The 22,570-nt window shown below is 41.3% G+C and overlaps 2 protein-coding genes across 3 annotated transcripts in view; one reads left to right on the forward strand and one right to left on the reverse strand.

The window, feature by feature from the left end:
* insyn1 (inhibitory synaptic factor 1) overlaps positions 1-7,841 on the forward strand; it is a 43,262-nt gene extending 35,421 nt beyond the window's left edge. For both annotated transcript variants that reach the window (XM_029458207.1, XM_029458216.1), the window contains exon 3: positions 6,595-7,841. In XM_029458207.1, the coding sequence (XP_029314067.1) occupies positions 6,595-7,413 (819 nt within the window). In that variant the 3' untranslated portion in view covers positions 7,414-7,841. The remainder of the gene's footprint in view (positions 1-6,594) is intronic.
* The window catches only part of loxl1 (lysyl oxidase-like 1), a 203,218-nt gene that overhangs the window by 142,253 nt on the left and 38,395 nt on the right, over positions 1-22,570 (reverse strand). The gene's annotated exons all lie outside the window — the stretch shown is intronic.

The following is a 22,570-nucleotide window of genomic DNA, read 5'->3' on the forward strand; positions in this document are numbered from 1 at the left end:
CTTTAAAGACCTTCATAAAGATGAGTGTTTTTTGAGAAAAGATGAAAAAGCAGGGGGCATGTGCCTAATGAAGTCTCAGGCTTATAGCCCCTCTCATGACAGGATAATTACGCCAAATGCTTCCAGCGAACACTTCAAAGGACACTTCATCCCTGTGCCAACACCACGCAACGCATCTCACCAATCAAGATGGCCTGACCTAAATCAGGTCCCCGTGGCTCGTCTGTAATGTGTCCCGCCCACAGACCCACAGACCCACGGACCCACCGGACCTCTGCAGAGTCAACGGCATTAGAATCACAACCAGACAATGTAATTGATTTGCATACAGGAATAAATCCTCGCGGCGTTGCTGCAGAAACATATCGACAGATGGGGTTTTCAGGCACAGCTGTAAAAATGTGCAGCTATATAAAATAAAGGAGTGACTATGCAACACTTCCTGCAAGCTTGAGATGTGGCTGTGATTCAGTTTGTAGTAAAGTGCGGAAGGCAGAGAGAACCCATTCTGAAATGACTCCTGAAGCATTAATTGTCCAGCCACTCGCTCAGTTTGCTGCGAACGCTCATATTCTGGAACAAAATATGTCTAAAAACTCTGCATCTGTCTTAATCTTTGTACTTGACCTTGTTGAGATTACAAGCAGGCGCCCGCCTCCTGCTTCACAAATCTGCCCTGAGCTCGCGGACCAACAGTGCTGTGCAGATATTGCACCGTTCTGCATGTTGTTCACATAAGTACATAACGAGAAATTTAAAATGCTCCCAAAGTGCCGTTTCATCCAATAGTGAATAAGATGTCTGGAAGAGATTGCACACGTTTAACGAGTCACTGGACAATTTTTTTCTAGTGAATCCAGTAAACATTTTCTTTCAGAGTAAGTCGGGGATGATACATTAGCTTCTGGGGGATAAGATAAACCATATCGCCACATTGTGAGTGGCTTGGCTGGTCCCCTCCTCACGTCTTGAGGGGAATTAAATTGAGGGCAAGTAAGCATGGGGTAAGGAGTAAGGACAAACTGCAAAACTGCAGGAGCTAACTGCATTAAAACAATATTTGCGAACGTTTTACTTACGAAGCCAGCATGCAAGGCTATTTTGATAATTGCTGAGACTTCCCAACTGGCATAAACCGCTTCCAGCTATGGAAGTGCTGCACAGGGGCAGACTGGAAATCTATTATGACATGTTGAGAAAGAAATAACACTTAGATGTGTTTGCATGGCGCCACTGAACACATTTTAGATGTTCCCATGAAAAAAGCAAAGCCATGCTAGACATTGGATCCTGCATAATTAAGAAAACAAGCACTGCAAACTTCTCTCAGTATACTCTGGAAATGACTCAAGAACGGGTGGCACAGGAACAGATGGAGAGAGGCCACTTGAACACAGCGTAATGAAGCGATGCGCAGGAAATTCACTCATACAGCGTGCATTTCAAATGAACCCAGTGAGGGTGTTATGTCTCATTTATTTCGGTAACTCACACCTGATGTATTTTTTTTTACATATGTACAGACTACAATGCTATAGATACCATATTTCAGAGTTGTTAGCTACTAAAACTTTGCAGTATGGTCATTAGAAACATGTTAAAGATGCACTTTAACATCCTTTAATGTGCATCACACTTGCAAAGGAACCTCCATCTGTTCACTACACAGCTAACAAACTTTCCATACAGAAAGACATCAACGCACATATTCATGTTAAACATCGTAAAGATCGACAGAGTGATTAGAACGTGTGGCAAATATTCCCAATATTTTACACCTGACACACTGATTTTGACCTCCACTCCAACACATTAAACGTTCGTGATGGATTAAGTTATTCCAGTACATAGTACGGACATTTTCAATAAGCATTAACAGACGGCAGGTGTTTACTTGAGGGGGAAAGAAACAGGTAGCACACTTGGTGATAAATAAATCATGACGCCAGGAGGAGCTGGATATTAGAGACTCTTGTAATTGATAGTGGACAGTATGGAATCTATTTCCCAAATCACCACTCTGCCCGAGAAGAGACTCTTCTGAGGTTTTTTACATTACTGACCATCACTCGGAGTGAGATTATCCTTGCCTGTCTGTTCCATCACTGTACCTTTCTGTCACAGAAAAGGCTCCAAGTGCCCTCTTTCACTCTGACCCTCAATTACCTGGTCCAATCATCTCAGACAGGTGTTGAGGTACAGTAATAAACCCTCGCCCGATGCTGCCGAGGCTAAAGTACCTCAGAGCTCTGCAATGACTGAACTCTGTGTTGATCAGGTGCAGTGACCACAGTTGACTCGCGGCTGCCGGCTGATAGTGTTCCGTGGAAAAGAAAAAGAAATGTAACAATACGACGCGTTGCTCTGTAAGAACTGTATAAACAAGATCAGATGTGCCGAGTGTTGCCTGGGAAACCCTGCTCGTGGAGAGACCATAATTATTCTGCACTATTATTGAAAGAAAGAAAACTTCATTGCTATAATGTGTGTGCTTATAACTCACATAATACTCATAGTTATATTCATCCTCGTAGTTTTTAGGAGCTTCCACTAGACACCATTTACAGTAAAGAAAGTAAGTTAAGTTGTCAGCGGAGGCATCGAGAGAAAATTAAGGACTAAAGATAAATTCAGATCCCCGGCACTTATATCCACGCCCATCCCATACATTACTGCTTAACTGTGTTGCAAATGGAGTATTTTCAGTCACAAGGATGTGCCATCACTGCATCATAAACTTTGCAGAGTGCTAGCGTCATAAAGTCAACGGGGGATACACAGCACAACTCCTGAGGTTTATCACAGCTTCAAGCTGCATATCCTAAATATTTTAAAAACAGGAGAAGGTAAAAAATACTTTGTTGTTAACTCATATTTAAGAAAAAGGTAGAAGTTAGAAGATAACTGTCAGTAAGTCAGTCAGAGGACATCCGTTAGTTCCAACATGTAGCGTGTTTTCCACCCACACAGGTGTTTTCAATTACTCTGGCTGATTAGACTCGTTCCCAGGATCATGAGGAGCTGCTGCAGTAAACATGAGCTGGTAATCGCATAGGAAATGAGCATTGGGCTAATTATGTTTACTCGTGCAATGTTTGGTTAATTTTCTCCTCTTAAATGGCCTGTAACTACGTAGCACTATGGGACAATCTCAAAACTTCACTGAGGTGGTGTTTGGGCTACAGGTGTCTGTAAAACATGCATTTTGTTAAGTCACGTAAACTGTTCACTGTTCGCGTTTTCCATTTCCATAGTTAATGACCGGTTCCTGATGTGTTGGTTCATCCTTTGTGCTAAAGCAACCTGCTCCTCCAACTCGCCCCATAGCTCAGTCATTGCACAGTATTTGACTTGAAGAAGAGAGTGTGTGCATTGTTGCTGCATAGAGCGTGTGCTGCATTGTGACCTAGAAAGAGTCGGCAGAACCCCTTCGAGCTGAGACGCTTATCAAGCTAAATTAGCCTACATACCGCAGGCAGGGGTCAGGCTAACCGGCGGTGGAGGCTGCCGCAGCTTACCGTTAGCACTGGGGAAAATAAGCAGCGTCACGATCCACTGCAGAGAAACAACAGCAACATATGGCGGATGTTCGGCGACCATTTGTCTTTAAATTGTCACAGTACAGTGTGTTTAAACTGTTCTTATACAAACCTTATTGAAATATTTCACATGTCTTTCTGCTCATTGCAATGACCAACCAACCAAACGATCTGTATTGGTGTCATGGAAAGCTTGAGAAATACATTTGATATATCATTTGTTAACTCATTGATTAAATTCAGTCCCTCGCTCAAGTGTTCAGCCTCCTCCGGGCCTGAGAAACGTCTTACATTAACAACTCCACGAGTAAAAAGTCGGCAAATCACACAGCAAACATGTTGAGTAATTCAAGGATTAAGAGGATTCATACAGCCCAATTCCCTCCGGGCAGTCTGCCAGTGGAGAAGCACGGTCCAGGTACTCATGAGTTGTACGACGTCGCAGCTGGCAGATATGCAGAGAAGCTCATTGAGAGATGTGCCAATGCCATGCATGTAGGCATATCCAGCCAGATATAAACGCATTAAAGCATAAAGTATCTCTATCTAGAAAACATATTTTACATTACGTTTCATTTCGCCGACGCTTTTGTCCAAAGCGATTTACAATAAGTGCAAATAGGTACACAGCTTCCAATAGATGCAATCCTTTAAGTGCAGAACAAGAGCTTCAAATAAGCCAAACCGATGTGCAACACACAAAGAACATCGTTTTATTTATTGTGTTCTTTGTTTTCTATATTTAGTGGCGATATGAAACGCAGTAGTGAGAAGAATATCTAACTCTAGACGTCCCTCACAGCTTATTTCTCATGAATGGGCAGCTGGTAATATAAGTCAGTGTTCCTCATTTTTGATTCAACGTTTCAGCGAGCAAATGAGTGAGATTGAAATCATCATCTTGAGATATTTGCAGAAGATCATCGAGTTAATTCCTCTCTTACAGTCGCACAGAGAATGAATGAGCATTTTAATTCTACACAAAGAGACAATACTTTGTGTTGTTGAGAGAACTAAACTAAGTTTTAGTCATAGGAGCCAAATAATTACAGAATATGCCAGAATATCGATATTATTTCATTACAAATTATAATTATAATTTATTGTGACTCCCGATCGGTTTGTGGACATGTAGCATTTACAAGCCCCATGAACACTGAGTGTTTTTATTTTTATTAAAATTGTCGTTGAGAGCAGAACAAGCTGATTGAAGGTGTTAAAATGTCAAGTATGGATTTTAGGTGTTGTCAGCAAAGCAGTGTGATTTCAGCTGAAGTGCTTTCTATTCATCAAACACTCGCCGCTGCGGCTGCTGATGAATGAAGCATTGAGGATCATTTTGGGTTAACAATGAATACAATCCTTTCACGGGATGCATTTCCGTGCAGAAGGTGAAATGTTTCTTTTTGTTTGACGTGGACATTATATTAATGTGAAAGCATCAAAAGAACTTAAGTGTTTGTGCCACAGAACTATACGTCTGTGTAGGTTCATCTCATTCATCCTGGTAGCTGCAACATCAAGGCGAAATGAAATCAGCCACTGGACTGAGGATGTCGTGCTTTCAACGCTCATCTTCTTCAGTTCCTCTCTCTCCGCTGAAGACGCCTCGTTGATGAGTCGTGACACGTCGTCACTGCTGCAAACTTATTCCAGTGGATATTTAAGCTAACTTACGACACCTGTCCATAGGAGGCCTTGGCAGAAATAAAAACTCATTTAAAACCATGAATAAACAATTAACAATTTATGGATGGAAAGTAGTGTAATGGCAAGCTGTAAAGGAAAACACAGATCTATTAGCAGCTGTGAATAAATCTTAGCTTTTGTGAAACCTGCCTGTGGGGGGTAAAGATGTAAAGCATCTGGAAATTTCATGTAATGTATAATCCAGTGAGCTGTCACAGAGATTTATATTAAAGAGTTACACAATTAATACTTTTATGTAAAGTTTCCTTCAAACTTTTGTCAACTTTGATCATTAAAAGTGAGTCTCTTTACAGACTCTGCGTCAAAAGGAAGATCTGTATGCATACTTCTTAAAAAGTACTAAAATATGAGTAACTACAGCGCCCCCCGGAGAGCGTAGACCTCCGCAGAGCCCAATAGTGCATCACGTGCTCCTGGGAGGGCTCCTGTGTGTTGATACATTGATACGTAGCCATTTCCGACTTGTTGTTCAGACACAAACGGCCGATCTTAACGAAAGTGAAACATAATTTGTGTATCGGTCCCGTGATTCAGATCGACTGCTGCTACACACACATACTACACACTTCAAGTTTCATGAAAGTCTAGCCAGTAGTTTCTCTGTGATCCTGCTGATAAAGAGACAAATCGACAGACAAGCCAAACCTCCCTGGCGGAGGCTATAACGAACCCCCTGTGAACACTAAAGGGGTCCTTTAAATACAATTGTACATTCAGTGTGTATCCTTGGATCTAACAAACGTGTCGAGTGCATTTCCTTCATTGCAAAGCAATTTTTTTTTAGGAATCTTAAATCCTGCATATTTACCTTGCTGCATATCTTGCTGTGTTACTGGCACCTGTTGATTAGTGGAATAGTGTGGCGCCATTGTTAGGACTGTGTATGGCGTCCATTGTGCGTGTGCACAACATAAATAAAATTGGGACCCACTAATACAAAACTAGTTCCATTGCTAGAGGTCTATAACGCCACTGAGATCCCTTGAGTAATGCAGTGGTGGTGCAAAGAGCCCTTTGTTTTACTGTGATACTAATGGTGTCGTCAAGTGAAACGTGCACATGCTATATGCTGTGTTCTAATGATGCAAACCACTACAAAGGGATACAGTTGTTTAGTTACCAACATTCATAATGTTTTCACATTGCCAAACATTGATGGGAATCAAACCTGCAAATTAAATGCATGTCCAAAATGTTCCTGTTAATCCATCCTGACCAACATCTATAGAGAACATGCCGCTGAAAATAAATATATATATATATAAATGAAATCTCTGTCTGGCCGCTAGAAATAGTTTTCCTACAATATCTCATCAGTTCTCTCTCTCGTGCTTTTGTATTGCAGGTGGTGGGTCAGATCGATAAACTTACGTCCGACTTTGACTTTGACCTGGAGCCAGATGACTGGACGGTGGCCACAGCCAGCAGCACGTCCAGCAGCGAGCGAGGTTTGGGAGAGGCCTTCCGACTGGACTTCCTCAATGCAGATGTGCTCTCTGATAGCTGGGAGTTCTGCAGCTACCTGGAGGCTGCTGGCGCCGCCGGCCGCAATCCTGGTGAGCAACCAGGAGACCTGCGAACGGAGCTGGGCGGAGGGACCACACCCACCCTGACGCAGACCCCCACCCCGCCCCCCTCGACTGCCTCGGTTTACTCCCAGATGAACGGCGGGCTGCCCATCCCCAATGGGCCCCGCATTATTACTCCAGATTCATCCAGCGAGGAGGCCAGCAGCTCCACTCACAGCCACAAGACTTCTCGGACCTCCGGCACAAGAGAAAGGGTCCGCTTTAGTGACAAAATTCTGTACCACGCATTGTGCTGTGATGACGACGAGGAGGAGGAGCAAGAGGAATTACAGGAGGACAATAGTGGCTGTGCTACACCAGAGAGCGATGGTGAACCCAATCTCCTGTCAAGCTCAGTCACCCCCAAACGTTCTTCCTCTGAGCACTCACTCCTCCATAACTGTCTGGACCCCTCCTATGTCTCCTCGTCAATGAAGGGGACGATGGGAGCTCACACACTACCCAGGAAAGGTCTCTTGAACCCCGGCTGCCGCAAAAAACTGTTACGAAATAGCAGCACACAAACTGTCTCTGACAAGAGCACCCAAACTGTACTGCCCTATATTCCAACCAAACAGAAAACAAAGGACCACTGAGAAAGCCCCAAGTTTATCATAAATCTCATGAAGAGGACTGTGCATTATTTAATATTAAATACATAGCTCATAGATTAATACACAAATAAATTAATTACTAAATAAATAAATGATATATGGGAAATCACTCGACTACCTAAAGTTATTCTGAGGCTCAGGGAAAACACGATGAAATGAAGGAAAGCAGATCACTATGATAAGTTACTGGTGGACCAAAAGGTTAGTGCCTGTTCTAATGTTAAAAAAAATACACTGAATGGATTCCCTATGTGTAATCATATGAAACAATGACAGACATTATAAAAGCAATCATTTTTACAAGAACATTTAAGTGTTCAAAATTGGAAGTGAAGTATGAAGAGGTCCTTTCCCCTCCTCATACAATAGTAGTCACAAAAAAAAAAAAAAAAAAAAAAAAAAAAGGAAATGCTTGTTCCTATTATGTGGATACAAAACGCTGCACATTCTGTACTCTGAATCTGTATAAACATTGTCTTTTTTCATGTTCCAGTTATTTGAAATGTCAAGGGGATTGTTGCTTTCAGCGGGATAATGTATCTAGATGCACATGTCAAGCCTCTTCCTCTCTTTGATGTCAACAAACAAGCTTGAGCGAAGAGCCTGAAAAAAAACAACACTATTTACCTGCCCTTGATTTTATAAATCATCTCAATGTGATCTCTTCTTGGTCTGCTGCAGAAACATAAGAGTGGCAGGTAGACAAACGGAAATATAAAGTCATTTGAGAATGTGCGGTCCACAAAAGTGACATTTCCAATTTCTTCTCTTCGTCTGTGCCTGGCAGTGACGTCATCAGACCTGCCATCTGAGCATTTGTGCACAAATAAGTGCTAAAGGTTTTGTCTCTCCATTCAGCGGCCCAGTGGGGAATTGAAGTCAGCAGAGAAGTGTTTTATTCACAGGGCTAACGCCAATAGCCATTCCTGATCAATATGTTAGAGGGAGGTTGCAGTGAGAGGTCTCTCTGCTGTGAATGCATGCCACTCTCCTGGGATCCATGAACAAAAACTCACCGTCAGACATATTTACTTACACTGAGTGGAACAAAAATTAGATCTGTGGCCCTAAAGAACTGACATTTCAGAAAGTGTGTGTCCAGCAGTGAGAGCTGGTGGAGGAAAGAGAGTGTGTTCCGGTTTCCGAGCAATAATCTACCCTGGGGAATGGCTTTGTGAGCCTGGCCCCTTCATCCTTACTTTCCTAACGTTGTGTTTTCAAGTTTGAACAGAAGAGAAGTAAAATGTCATAATCTTAAAGAGGTAACTCCTCGCTGACTCCTGTGAAGCTACTCTTTGTGCCTCTGATCACCTCATGTGGACTTAACCTTCCACAGTAGGCAGAGATGCTCGTAAAATCTGATTTATTCAAGTACTTATCCTAAAATATTTAACGCATCCCTGTGTTGGAAGGGAGTATTGTGAATTTGCTTTCACAGTCGTGCAATTGAACACAATGTGAAATGTTCTAATTTTCGTATGCACACACTGTACATATACTGTATATTACTGTATATATATTGTACAGTATATATGCAGTAATATACAGTATATATACTGTATATTACTGCATATATACTGTACAATATATATACAGTAATATACAGTATATGTACAGTGTGTGTATATATATATATATATATATTACTGCATATATATTGTACAGTATATACACTGTATATTGCTGCATATACAGTGTACATACTGTACAGTATATATATATATATATATATATATATATACTGTACAATATATATGCAGTAATATACAGTATATGTACAGTGTGTGTATATATATATATATATATATATACTGTACAATATATATGCAGTAATATACAGTATATGTACAGTGTGTGTATATATATATATATATATATATATATACTGTATATTACTGCATATATATATATATATATATATATATATATATATATATATATATATATATATATATATATACATACATACATACATACATACATACATACATACATATATATATATATATATATATATATATATATATACACATATACACACACTGGACAGCATCTTGTTTTTACCTCCAAATCACAAACGTTTTGTTGCTGAAACAACTTTTTAGGTGATTGTTTTTCCTTTTAATGGAACAAACGAATCAATTTATCATTAAAATATTTGACATGTAGATAAAGACAGTTTTTGGCAGAAATGTTCTCAAATAATCTGCCTCTGGTCAAAGCAATATATAACCATAACTCTACTCTAATAAAGAATAAATGAAAGTATCATGCTACTGTAAACCCCATAATTAAAATGTCCGTGCAAAGAAAATAGTTGTTCGGATTTGAACAAATTGGCAAATGGCAATAATTATTGACAATGTGGCTTAAAATAAGCATAAATGACTATTATTACAACAGTGGTTCTTTGTGATGGTACCAGGGCTGGTGCTTCCATCATGGCGTGGGAGATACCCCGTCTTCTCCAACTGGCCACAGCAACACAGATTATTAGATACTCTGCAGAAGCACATCAATAACAGCCCACCTCTTTGTTTTACTTTGTGTGTTCATGTATAACAGTCATTGCACTGCTTAGGGGAATTACAGCTGTGCTGTTTAGGCAGCATCCCGTCTCAAGAGCCTGATATAAGGGAAGCAGAATGAGCCCTTTTACACCAGGCAGCTTGGTAGAAGTCGCACAAGCATCAATTGGCCTGAAGCTGATGTGTTATACATTCATATACCAGAAGTAATTTGGAGATTTATTTCCCCCCTGCTTTTGTAACGTTTTCCTTTTGTCTTGCTCTGGCTCAGTTAATCCCAAGTACCTGTGAAGAAAGAGGCACTGAAGAGGGATCAATGGCTCACTCCCTAAAGCATTGGCTGCCATTTCCCTGCTAGATTAGGGACCAACAGGTCATCACAGCCATTAGCATAAACAAACAACGCTATGCCGCCACACAGGCAAAGCATCAATTACAGGAAAACAAACTAAGCCCTTATTATGATGCCTATACACCCGCCAGACATGACAATGTGAGGGGGATTTTCTTTTTCCTTTTCCAATCTAAGGATTGTATAAGTCGTATCTGTGATGAAATCACCTCTTCAAATATAGAGCCGTTTGGCACTGCCGCAGAATACATTATCATTGGGGACAGATTGAGATATTTGGACAAAACATTAGCAACGTCTCTTTTGCCAAGAGGCTCATTATTCATCTCTAATAGGGCAGAGCTTTGTCCTCGGTTCTCTGTAGGACAAGGATGGGAGGCATCCAAAGGTTATGAAAACCTGAGCACAATGATGCCAAATCATCTGTCGACCAGGAAGATCATTTTGTGATGCCCCTGCATACAAAACAGATGTGTGTTTTTGTACGTGTGCACAAGTCTCTGGTCTGTATGTTCACTGCCTTTAGAACCTGCACATTGTGTAAGGAGAAGAGTTACGTTTTCTGTTTAATTTTATATTTCACTGTCACAGCAATTAATGGAGATCAATACGAATAGACGGCGCACATCCCCCTGGAAGTCATTTGGCCAGACTTGTCCATAAGACAAGATTAAACAAAATCTATTTTAGAAGGCTGCAAAGTGAGTCATGCCATCTGTGTTTTGACATCAGCAGTGGGCATGTATTAGCTCACTTCCCTGATCAATCCTCTAATCACTGCCAGCGGGACACCCGCTGTTGAGTGACTGACAAAATAGTGTGCAGCAAAACCACTTTAAAAAGGTGATTATGACACTAAAAACACAGAAACATACACCCCAACCCCTTCCATAAACACACTTCATATATAATTACCACACTTCACTGTCACTGCCCCTTGCCCCCGTCAGTGCGCAGAGGAAAACAGATGACAGATCTGTGTTTTCTCTGCTGATTGGTAAGGGTCCATGAAGCGGAGAGCTCAATGCAGCCTCACTGATTACTATGGATTGGCTAACGGCCGGGGCTACCTAAGGTTGATTTGTTTCATCTTTGTGCCATTTATATCCTGCCGCTACGAGAACAAACTATTTCTATTTCATCTCCCTCCTTCTCCTACCGGCAATCTCCTTTCACAACACATCGCTTTCCATTTATGATATCGCTGGTCGGCAATCTTCTACTGAAACCCACAAAGAGATGGGACAATAATTTCACATTGCAGTTTTGTACAAAAGTTTTGTGTCATTGAGCAAAAAGGGTATGGTACCCAGATCCCAGATTGGAGAGCTCCCTGCTCCCTGATGAGACAAGGTCAGCAGCAGGCGAACAATGTGTTGAACTTCAGGTTCGCTGGATGGTTGGCACAGGGTTATATAGCAGGCAGCGTACCACATGCAGAGGACACCGCCGTGTTCATGCACACGCAGACACCGTTCATAAAATCTGCCAAAGAATCCAAAGTGCATTTGTGCCTAGGCCAACCCGAGCCCGGCTCCCAGCACCTGAGGGATGGCCGGACAAGGCCGCGTCAACCATCAGTCACCATTTGATTGGGCCGGGGGAGTGATTAATGAAGAGCCATGCAACAGCCGCAGATAAGATTAGACCTTCACAGGTGATGAAGGACAGGGCCTGTGGCTGCGAGTGGGTGGGGGGGGGGCTGGGCGGTTCCTGGGACAAAACACTGCCTACAGATGACTTGGCACACAGTAATTAAAGTTAATGAGAATCCTGTCACTTTCACGTACACCGTGGCATTGTGATTGAACAGTGTGTCAAGCAAAACAAAGAAATGTAATAGGAGGCAATAATTATTCTATGATAGGTCACAGAGAAGGCGACCATGAGGTCTTGATCAAATAAAGCTCCCAAATCATTTTTAGTGTTTGTACTGGACCTTGGTTGGGGGAACTTGTATCCGTGCTGTTCAGATAACGGACATAAAAAAAACTTGACATTTGACTACTTCCCTCTGCCCAAATTAGTGTTGCACTGACTTTAATGTGGGAAACTGTCCTTTTGCCACCTATGAAAAGGTACAAACTATTACTGACCCAAGAATGACTGCAGTACTTAACATTTAAACTGACCAGAAACCAGAAAAGACACTCACCATTCAAGAGTCAATGAGAAGCATATAAATCCTACAACTGCTACGTCCAATGAAAAGGACATAAAGCAACAGATTGAATTGAATGATGCAATCCACTTGAGTAAAAATTGATCAGCACACCCAGGCTAAAGAGAGAAAGTTACCATTTTCATCACATTACCCGACTGATAATTGGAATATCTCCCCAATATGAATTTTAAATTGTGGCATGACCGGGCGAGGCAGAGGAGTGCGTAATCATCGGCGAAGCAATTTCTGCGAGCGAGGGAAAAAGAGAGACAGAGAGAGAAATGATTGCAGCGGAAATGCTACGAGTCCTCAAATTGAACCACCATAGAAATGTAACCTTGTTGCATACCACATTAAATTGCACATAAATGATGTGTGTAATGACATGCTCAGCTGAGCGAAGAATACATCAAGAGACAATTGAATCGGCCCAGAAAAATACACGATTACACAAAACATCACTGACACCAACTGCAGGAATGGGTGGAGGCATATTTCAGGGAAAATATATATATACATATATATTACTGAGTTACTAGTGAGTTGTGAAACGGAAGAGTCAATTGCAGAAAGACGCCGCTAAATGAATTTGTATTGGAAAGGTTGGACTGTGGTATATAAATATTTGTGCAGTGCTTTGCGTGTACGTCTAATTCTGACAATACCTAGTGGAAGTCAAAGAAAAGCCAGCAGCAGTGTTTCCAGACACCTCCGCGTTGGCAGCCTGTCAGAATCTCCATGGCATTTTACAGGTAAAGGCCAAAAAGGCAGGGAATTGCTGACAGTTTAGTAAGGCCAACAAATAAGAGTTAAATGATAAGACAGGTGCAATGTACAAGGAGAGTCCCCGAGTGCCCCTTATTTCACCTACAAGGGGCTTTCCCCATTGCTCATATTTTCATACTCTTTCCACAGCCTACCCCCTATACGATCTCTCTCTCTCACATGCACACCGTCCTCCATCATCCTCCTTCATTCTTTCCCATAAACGTGTCTCCTCTGGCTGTAATGATCTCTCCACTCTAGCCCAGGAAGGTGTGACTGAGGTCTTCATCAAAACGTACAGCAATTCGCAAGGTGCCAAGGACAGGTAAGAGTCATTCTTTTGAGGCTCCACTATGAAACAGAAGGGAGTGGAATAAGTTAAACTTCGGTTATGGCGCAGCACTGGATGATTGATTGCGCCATGGATTGGTTCCCGTCTTCTGAGATTCTGGCAAAAAGAATCAGATTGGACCTTCTGATTGCAATCATCTATCGTCCATAACTTGGTCCAATTAGTAGAATTTTATAAAAAAAAAATTAACTTGTTAAACAGCTTCCTCCATATTCTGATTGTAAAGTGGGTCACAGCACGGAGAGGGGTGCCTGAATGTTGTGTTACGCCGCTGTGCATTTCCAATACATTATAATAGTGATCATTCTCAAATGACTGCAATTAGTCAAATGTCAGGCTCGGTTTGCGCTCTCATGGTGGCTTGCTGACAAAGTAGCTCAGAGGTATGTCAAAAGATTAATAGCTGTGGGATTTCATTAAGTCAGGTGCTTGAAAGAAACGGGAGGAATAAACACAAATTAATTAAAACTTCAGAGCTTTGCCTTAAATTTAGTCCATAATTAGGCACAAAGGCAAAAACAGATCTGTCAACGGGCTCGGGTATTGATCTAGTCCACATATATATATATATATGTCACACTTTATGGTCGCAGCTGACAACAGCTCTTAACTCTTTTACAATTATTAGGCTACAATGACTACAATGATGAATGACGGGAAACAAATCACATCTGAAAAATGAGTATTTGTACAGCAGCTGCAGCACAAAGTTCTTTACAAAACACAATTAAAAACAATGTTAGGCATGCTACATGTTTACAAATGTGTTTGCTTGTCTAAATATACAGCCTCACGGGCCGAACAATTGTTTTTATTGTTTTGCTTGAGTGCTGTTGCCTTCCTGAAAGTATATTATTTGGGTAGTGTGTAGAGAAGTGGAGATATTCGGATTGGGTCCAATATGGGTTCGAACTTGGCGTGCACCGATTAACCTTCGCTAAAACAGAGACAAGAAGACCCAAACACAATCGGACCCGATCCATATAGACAAACCCCAACAAAGAAAGAACACCAAAACCAGCACCAGCATGACGAAAACATGTAAGAAGATATCTGACGTTACAATGTTTACCTCCTGAAATCATAAATAAAACATTCTGTAGCCAACTGGGTGATAGTTAAAGTATAATATTTTCTAAACATTGAATGAAATTCAAAAATGTAATGGTCTTTTAATAGCGTACACTTTGTCCTGTACATAGGCTACTTATTTCCTCAGATATAATGACATGACCAATATCGGACATATTGATACCTAAATCCAACTCGGGTGGCCTCTGAAGTCCTCTCGACTGTTAACTTCTCAGATAACATAATGCATTAGTCCTCTACCAGAGATACAAAGCAGGAGTCAGGCTGGGATATAGTAAAGGTTGGTCAGATGCCAAGTTACGTGACAAACAAACTTCACAGCTTTTCCTTTCAAATTGATCCGAAGGCAGCAAAAGGCTGTAATGTAGCTCGGATAAAAAGCAATCAGGCTGCAGTTTTAAGTTATGGCATCTTGGCCTTGTCCAAGTGGTCAATCAATGTTCTCTTTTGCTTGTGTCCTCAGTGCATCAGCTCAGCATGGGCTATAAAGCCTAGAAAGCACAGCCGTTAAATGGCTGTGTGGGCCCTTTGCTAGCCTGGTGTCTGGCAATCTGGCAGGGGTTTCTGGCACCCTCGGTGTCGGACCAGGACTTTAAGAGCATGTAAAGTGTAAATCTCCCAGCTGACAGACTGATCTCTGCTGGCTCCAGACCGGATTTACCACCTTGCACAGAGCTCTAAGAAGCCAGCTGTAGCAACACGCCATTACCAGGAAGAAATGAGACATTATGGAAATCTGTTCACAACAGTGACAACACACAATCCCTGAGTCCATATAATTTACATGAGGAAAATATCATCAATAGTTTTGATTTACTATGCAATTTAAAGTTGGAACTTCAGCAGTCGCAGCTATCGAGCTCTGTGAAGTGACATTTTACTGTTGTTTGGTCAGATTTCTCTTCACCTGCACGAGATTGGTATTTTGATGACTTACAGTATGATGCAGCAAAATATTAGGTGAAAATCCATAGCAATTGTGATGTTGAGGATGACTGAACTTTGCACCGTCTGCTGCTCACCTGCATGAGTCAGGTCAAACTGTATATGGTGCATCTTTGGCAAAATTGTCATAAATATAGTAAGAAGAGGCCCACCTGCAAAGTTCCTGCTCATTTCCATCTGCAGTCCATTTTGTAGCAGGAGCTCACAGTGGGTGTGATTAGCTTCATTAATAAAGACTCCACCTAATATTACTCGTAAAGGGCTATGCTGCCATAAACTGATAAGTCAGTGGCAGTTAATTATCCTAGCAAACTTCAACTCTAACTTGGAATCGTACTTTTAGGTATGTGAAGTTCAGTATGGATTTGTCAGAAGGATAAATTGGAGGCAACTATTTCTTTGATTGGTGTTCAGGCAGCTTTGGTTAATACAATTCATAAGGACAAAGGGAATCATTTGCATAGTACTTTCCCAGCATAGAGCACAAAGGCCTTTCCAAAATAAACAAAATAGTATAATAGAGATGTGCAAAGGGCATATTGCAAGTTTTGCAATAAATATTTTCTATTTTGGTGACATGGGCAGCTTAACAATCGAGTATCATGCACAGGGGCAAGGTCATGTCAAAGTTGCTGGACAATTAAATAGAGAGCGAAGAAAAACACATTAATGAGGGTGACACTTACAAAAAGACTCAGGAGAGGTAAGCTGTCCAACAAACCAAGAAACAAACAGCCACCGTACATAAGGTAAGTGGCTGTTTGTTATCATGCAAGAGATGGATCATAGGTAAGCTATAGACAGGGTGTAGTCGGGTGGTGGACGGGCATGTAGCTTGTCTGACTTTCATGCAGGAGACCATAATTGGGATTTTTCCTTGTCCTTAACCACACCAAGGTTGCAATGTGCAGAAAACTGTGGAAAGCACTTTAACAACATTTTAACAATGTTGGCCGACTTAAACTGACATTTTGCAGAATTGTCCAATATTGGTGTTCTTGTCTGAACAATAACGTTAATTTCCTCCAGTCTAGACTGGTTACGTCCTTACCCACTGTCAATAATAAACTGTCAAAGAGAGGTCGGGCTGCTTTTGGAGGGCCTAGAGGAGCTGATGGCCATAATTGATACCTGCCTCTACTAATAATGTATTAATGCTCTTTATCTCACCCAGTTATCTGCACAACTGTTGCCATAAAATACTAAAAGTGGACTACCATGACCTGTAAGAATTTTTAAAAGTGTATTCAACTTCAGTCTTGGCGTCATCGTTTCCTGAATGAAAGTGCAGGGTGTGTAGAGACCACTGAAGACTTTATTTGTGTGGTCCAATATTGCATGAGAGCACAAGGCACATTGGTCATTGTGGCCCTGTTGATGCTTTAACAGAGAGGGGTGCAATCAACATTTCAGATATTAAAAGTTAGAACCAGGTAAGAGATCTTCATCATTGGATGTTTCCATTGCATACCCTCTAAAAGCAGCGCGTGTTCTTCGAGGTGCATAAGTGACACGGGAGGACATTGGTACTTGTCAAATGTAGGTGTAAATGGTAACATTAAAAATGGCTGCTTTCCACTTAAGTTTTAGAGTAGCCAGAGTCCTAATATCTTATATGCTGGCATAACTTACGACACTTAAGAGTGGAGCCATAATTCATGTTATTAGTTACACCTGTGCTTTTCTTGAATTGACAAGTAAAAATGTATGCCATTAAAAAAGGGCTTATTAGTCACATTCAATAAATTTCCATGCAAACGCAAATGTCACCAATGACACAGCAGGAAAACCAATTAGTGTACAACCCAAGCAGCAACCTCCTGTGAAGCGGTGAAGCCAACGCGGAAGTGCGGAAAACCGCAGTTCATCGAATGGTCACTTGTGGCTGGCTCCAAAAGGGAGTCAATCTCCATAGACCCCCATGTTAAAGTGGCCATCTTTACAGCAGAAATAAGTACAAAAAAATGGTTTTGGTCTCTATTGCTAATTTTCGGTCCGGGGGTGAATTTTTATACAACGCACCCATAGAAATAGTATTGAGCTTAAAGTTATGTTAGCGGTGTGGTCACTTTGACTTACAGGTCCTCTCAGGGCGCTAGCTGTCTGTCTTTGAATGCCGGCTGTGTAGAGTGTAAGCTTAGTTCTTTTTATTTTTTTTACAATATTCCATAATTTTAGAAAGGTACCACTCTCCATAATTACTGAATTCACATGACATTACATGAATTTACATGACAAGTGATTCATTGTTACACCACATCATGTTTGCTACAGCCATCGGCCTATTTGTCTTGCAATTAAAATTACAGTGCTGCAGGCTGTGCTGGGGTAACTGTCAAATAACGAGTGTGGTCTCTGCTTAAGTTTCACTCACTTTTAATGAGGGGCAGACACATTGTTCACAGTATGATACATGCACAACAGACTTTGTTTTGATCCTCTATCACATACCGACATGCTTCAGTGTTGCCATGGTTGCCTAACGCACATCTCGGATAACTAGATTTATCCTTTCAGTCCGTTCCTTTGACAGAAATCTGTTGGGTTGGGGGGGAGCAGCACATGAATCTATAAGTTTTAATTTAGGCGACTGCATATGTTACATTGTCAAGCATGTGATCAAGCTTCGGGTGACAGCTGGCTGATGGTCAAACCATTTTCTGTCATGTGCGATCAGAATATGAAGCGAGAACTGATGTGTAACAGATTGATAAAGACCGGATACTAATAAAGAATGTGGCAGGCTGCTGCTGGTTGCACACAAATTGAGGATTCTCTCATGACTTATATAATCCATAGAATATACATGTTCCTGCCACCGTCAGTTAGCTATAATGATCCTATCAACCAAGAGGGAAGGTCATCACACAGCCATCATACATGGCCGCCCACACACTCTAGTAAGAATCTGAATATCACTCAGCAAAGACTTCACACATGAAATGTATGACCAAATATTAACTGTGACATTCGGGGTAAGAGTCAAACAATTGTCAACTGCTATGACAGTCGCCATGTTGGATCATGCTTGTATCTTCTACTACTAGAAATGTACATTTATGGTTTATGTACTGCAGGACTTTAAGAGACCAGGCTTGCATGTATTCAGGTTTAGATGACCAAAGCACTTTTGTTAAGGTTAGGCAAAGATTGCCGTTTCGATTAAATGTCAATGAAGTAAACACGTCGAGCATTGAGCTTCAGGTCACCGTTGACGTTTTCGATATTCAGCAAAGACCATGATCTTTCCTTCACCTTAACTGAGTGCTTTGAGTTATGACACCGTGAAACAAAGCTTAATCATACAAATGAAATACGTTCTAAATGATTTGCATGCTATGTTAATTCACATTTCCTCATTATGTTGAGAACAAACATAATCCAAGTGACAGTATGTTGCTTTCAAAACATGTTTGCTGTTGCAAGTTATTAGTATATGAACAAAAACCTGCCAAAAACAGCTTTCATCAATCTAGAACAAGTCATGTCATTTCCATCAACACATGTAAGTGTGTGTATTGGAAGAAGCAGCACCTGATATGCTGAAGTGATTAAAGCTACGATCCGTAGGTTTTCATAATTCACACTACAACGAGGATGATGGAGCATCTGGCTTTGTGTTTGTGAACTTGTTTTACCTCCTTGCTGTTGCTATCCAGTGTAAATGTCATTGACTGATGGAAGTGTTTACTGAAGTGATGAAGTTAGACAGCATTGGTAGTCAACCGGATAGGTGTAACCCGACAAACAAAATCAACATTCATCGGCAGCAGAATACAGAATAGACTGTCCCCCCCGCCACAGTATATGTGCCATTTTTAGTGTTTCACTACTGTTTACCATACAGATGGATATTAATAATGATATATTTAATAAAAACAACACTATAGATTTCACCTTTAAAGGTCATGCTTTTCGAAGGAACAGTTGGGCAGTCGTAAATCCTTTTACTTTTAAGCTTCCATTTCTCCCTCTGCCTTCCATTTTATAGAGGCAGCTGCTCGTGTATTCATCCATTCATCCACCCGAAAAAGAAGTAGTGTGTGGAGAAAAGGAGATCCCTTACTCGAGCCATTACCAACTATTTCCCCGAGGTGCAAACCCCATCACAAAGTGTTTTTAGAGACTGTGAGAAAGAGACTTGGCAGAGAAGAAGAATACATTTCTGCTTAATTAATCCCATTCCTTACTTTAGGTATTAAAAGGCAATGGTCTGTTTAACAACTTTCGGCGACACTAAACGGGTAATTAGTCACAGCCTAATCATTTTTCATAAATTTTATGGGTATGTCCAGGGCGGGGTGTGCTCCCCGGAGGGTCATCCCACGAGCCACCTCACTTATTCCACGCCCTTTTCACGGCTCCCTAACTCCACACAGGATTAAGCCGTTTCCTTTCTTCTCGGCCAGTTTGTCATTAAACATGTCATGCTCTGTGATCAGATGCCTCCTTAGTCCTTACATCCAGATCCAACCACCTGCTTCTGATAGCAATGGCGACAGACCTTCCTCAATGCGGGGGCAGCTTGAAGCGGTGTGTGGTGTGATGTAAAAAAAACATTTTCTCCAATGTGAAGAGGAAAGAAAGAAAGTGCCTGGGCACAATCAACTGTGGCACACCGACTAGCAGCTTGTGCCAGCTGTTGCCGGCAGCCAATCCTAAAGCTGAATGCGGCGTTTGTGACATTTATTCAAATGTTCGGGAAATTAAAATCATTTAAAATGGCAAGAGCCGCCCACTGCCCAGGTGTAAATATGATTTCAATAATGCTTTCTGTTTTCCAAATAAGCACAGCTGCTCAGACTCACGGCCAGGATTCTGAATTCAAAACATGGTGCAGGACATGTCATTGTGTGTTTTGGAGAGAATATAGACTGAATACACCAGTGATAGCTTCTCTCTTGCCCTGGTAAAAAGCTTTAACCGCCCACAGAAGCAGAGGCTAAAGACAAAATCAATTAAACAAAAGTGCACATCTTCACAGCCAACTCCAACATCCGTTTGAGAATTAAGATCAGCTAAGTACTCTATATTCATACAGAACATCTGCTACGTGCCAAGACTGGACCAGCACAGATGAGATGGTGGTGGGAAGCAGTGTGTGAGCAAATAGAGGAGCGGGATCTGAAAGCCTCTGTTGGACAGCCTGGGCGTAATCCACCACTGGCTGCTAGGAGGTCAGCAAATATTGCTACCGTGTTACATTTTGATCAGCCTTTACTGTCAATAACCGCAGCGCCTACGATCATTTCAACCCGGGAAATTTCATTATGCTAACTATTGCAAAATCAATCTTAACATATCAATCAGCTTCAGCCCGGAGAACGCTGAGGTCATGTCTGAGCCGATCATACAACACGGTCTCATGCATCAAGCAGACTAACCCCCCCCCCCCCAAGCTCATGTCACTGGGCCTAATGTCACATTGCTATGTGCCATTTGGAGTGACTGCAGCAGTTACACTAATATTGTTCATTCCTCACAGCTCCGTCTATTTCACACTATCTGTAATTTTCCAGCAGCTAGCATTTCAATTTGTGTGCAGCTCTCTATGACGTTTGTGTACAAATCACCGAGCACGAGGAGCCGTGTGTAACAGTCAAAGCCACAGGTGGTGCTACTACAACAGCGTCTATCGCTCTTCACTCATCATTAACCTTTACACCCGATAGACCTTTTACTCACAGGCGGACATTTTGACCTGCAGGAATAGCACAGGTGTAACTAATAACATTAACATTACATTAAGGTGTGTGTGTGTGTGTGTGTGTGTGTGTGTGTGTGTGTGTGTGTGTGTGTGTGTGTGTGTGTGTGTGTGTGTGTGTGTGTGTGTGTGTGTGTGTGTGTGTGTGTGTGTGTGTGTAAGCTATGCCGGTGAGCCAGCAATCACAAGAGCTGTCACTGGCAGCCCTGAATGGACAGCAAGTGTCAAAAATGAGCATGTTGTGTAATGTGAATTTATATATTGTCACACAAAGTGACATTAAATGACAGACAACAGAATTAGATTCAAAACATGATGTGACAAACGGCATGCTAAAAAAAAAAAAAGAAAAAAGACAACCGTCACTGTGAAATATGAATGTTAAAGAGGAGCCAGGTTGGAGTAATGTGAGGTATTTATGCTAGTTATGAAGAGCTTTAATGCTCGAGGTGCAACAAGGTGTTCATGTGCAAAAGGAAGATTTAAAAAGGATGTCACACCAAGACAGAAGTCTCCTTGTAACCTCCTCGTATATAATATTTATACATTATGATGTATAAGGACAAATCCTGTTTTTTGTTCAATATTGTCCTGAGTGATTCCAGAACTTAAATTGAGACACGGCTCACAGCAGAGCACGAAGAGCGGCTCAGACAGACACACTCTGCAGGTTATACGGCTGATTATCAGCCTCATTAATAGGCTGTACAATAAATGTGGCCAAAGCACTTTAATCTCAAACCGCTGGCGATCTCTGAGCTTCATGTCAAGCAAACATCAGTGCACATGCTCGGAGGTTTACACTGCCGAGAGGAAGAGATCTACACAGGTTGTGCTTGTTTTAATGAAGGAATATGGAATTCTATGGCACAGATCCATAAATTACAGCCTGTGGTTATGCTGAATAATTGTTCGCAGAGTATATTTGTTGTTTGTTTTAATCTCTACTTGGAAATGGAATTTGAAAGCAGCATCTTCGAATATAAATACTACATTTAGGCTACATTTAGACGCACAGAAGGCAGTGAAGTACTTAAAAAAATAAAAATGAGTGATTGAGTGTTTATTGCTACGACTACTAGATCTCAAAAATCCTGGAATTCAAATTCAAAGTGTCTCCCAAGTGAAAATGTAAAGTGTTTTTTTTTTTCATCCCAATATGTTTATTTGTTTGATCGCAGCAGGGACCAAATGCATTTATTATTAATGGTTTTGGAAAAATGTCAGAGCCCCTGTC

The sequence above is a fragment of the Cottoperca gobio genome, chromosome 3 (genome assembly GCF_900634415.1).
Source record: "Cottoperca gobio chromosome 3, fCotGob3.1, whole genome shotgun sequence".
NCBI lineage: Eukaryota > Metazoa > Chordata > Actinopteri > Perciformes > Bovichtidae > Cottoperca > Cottoperca gobio.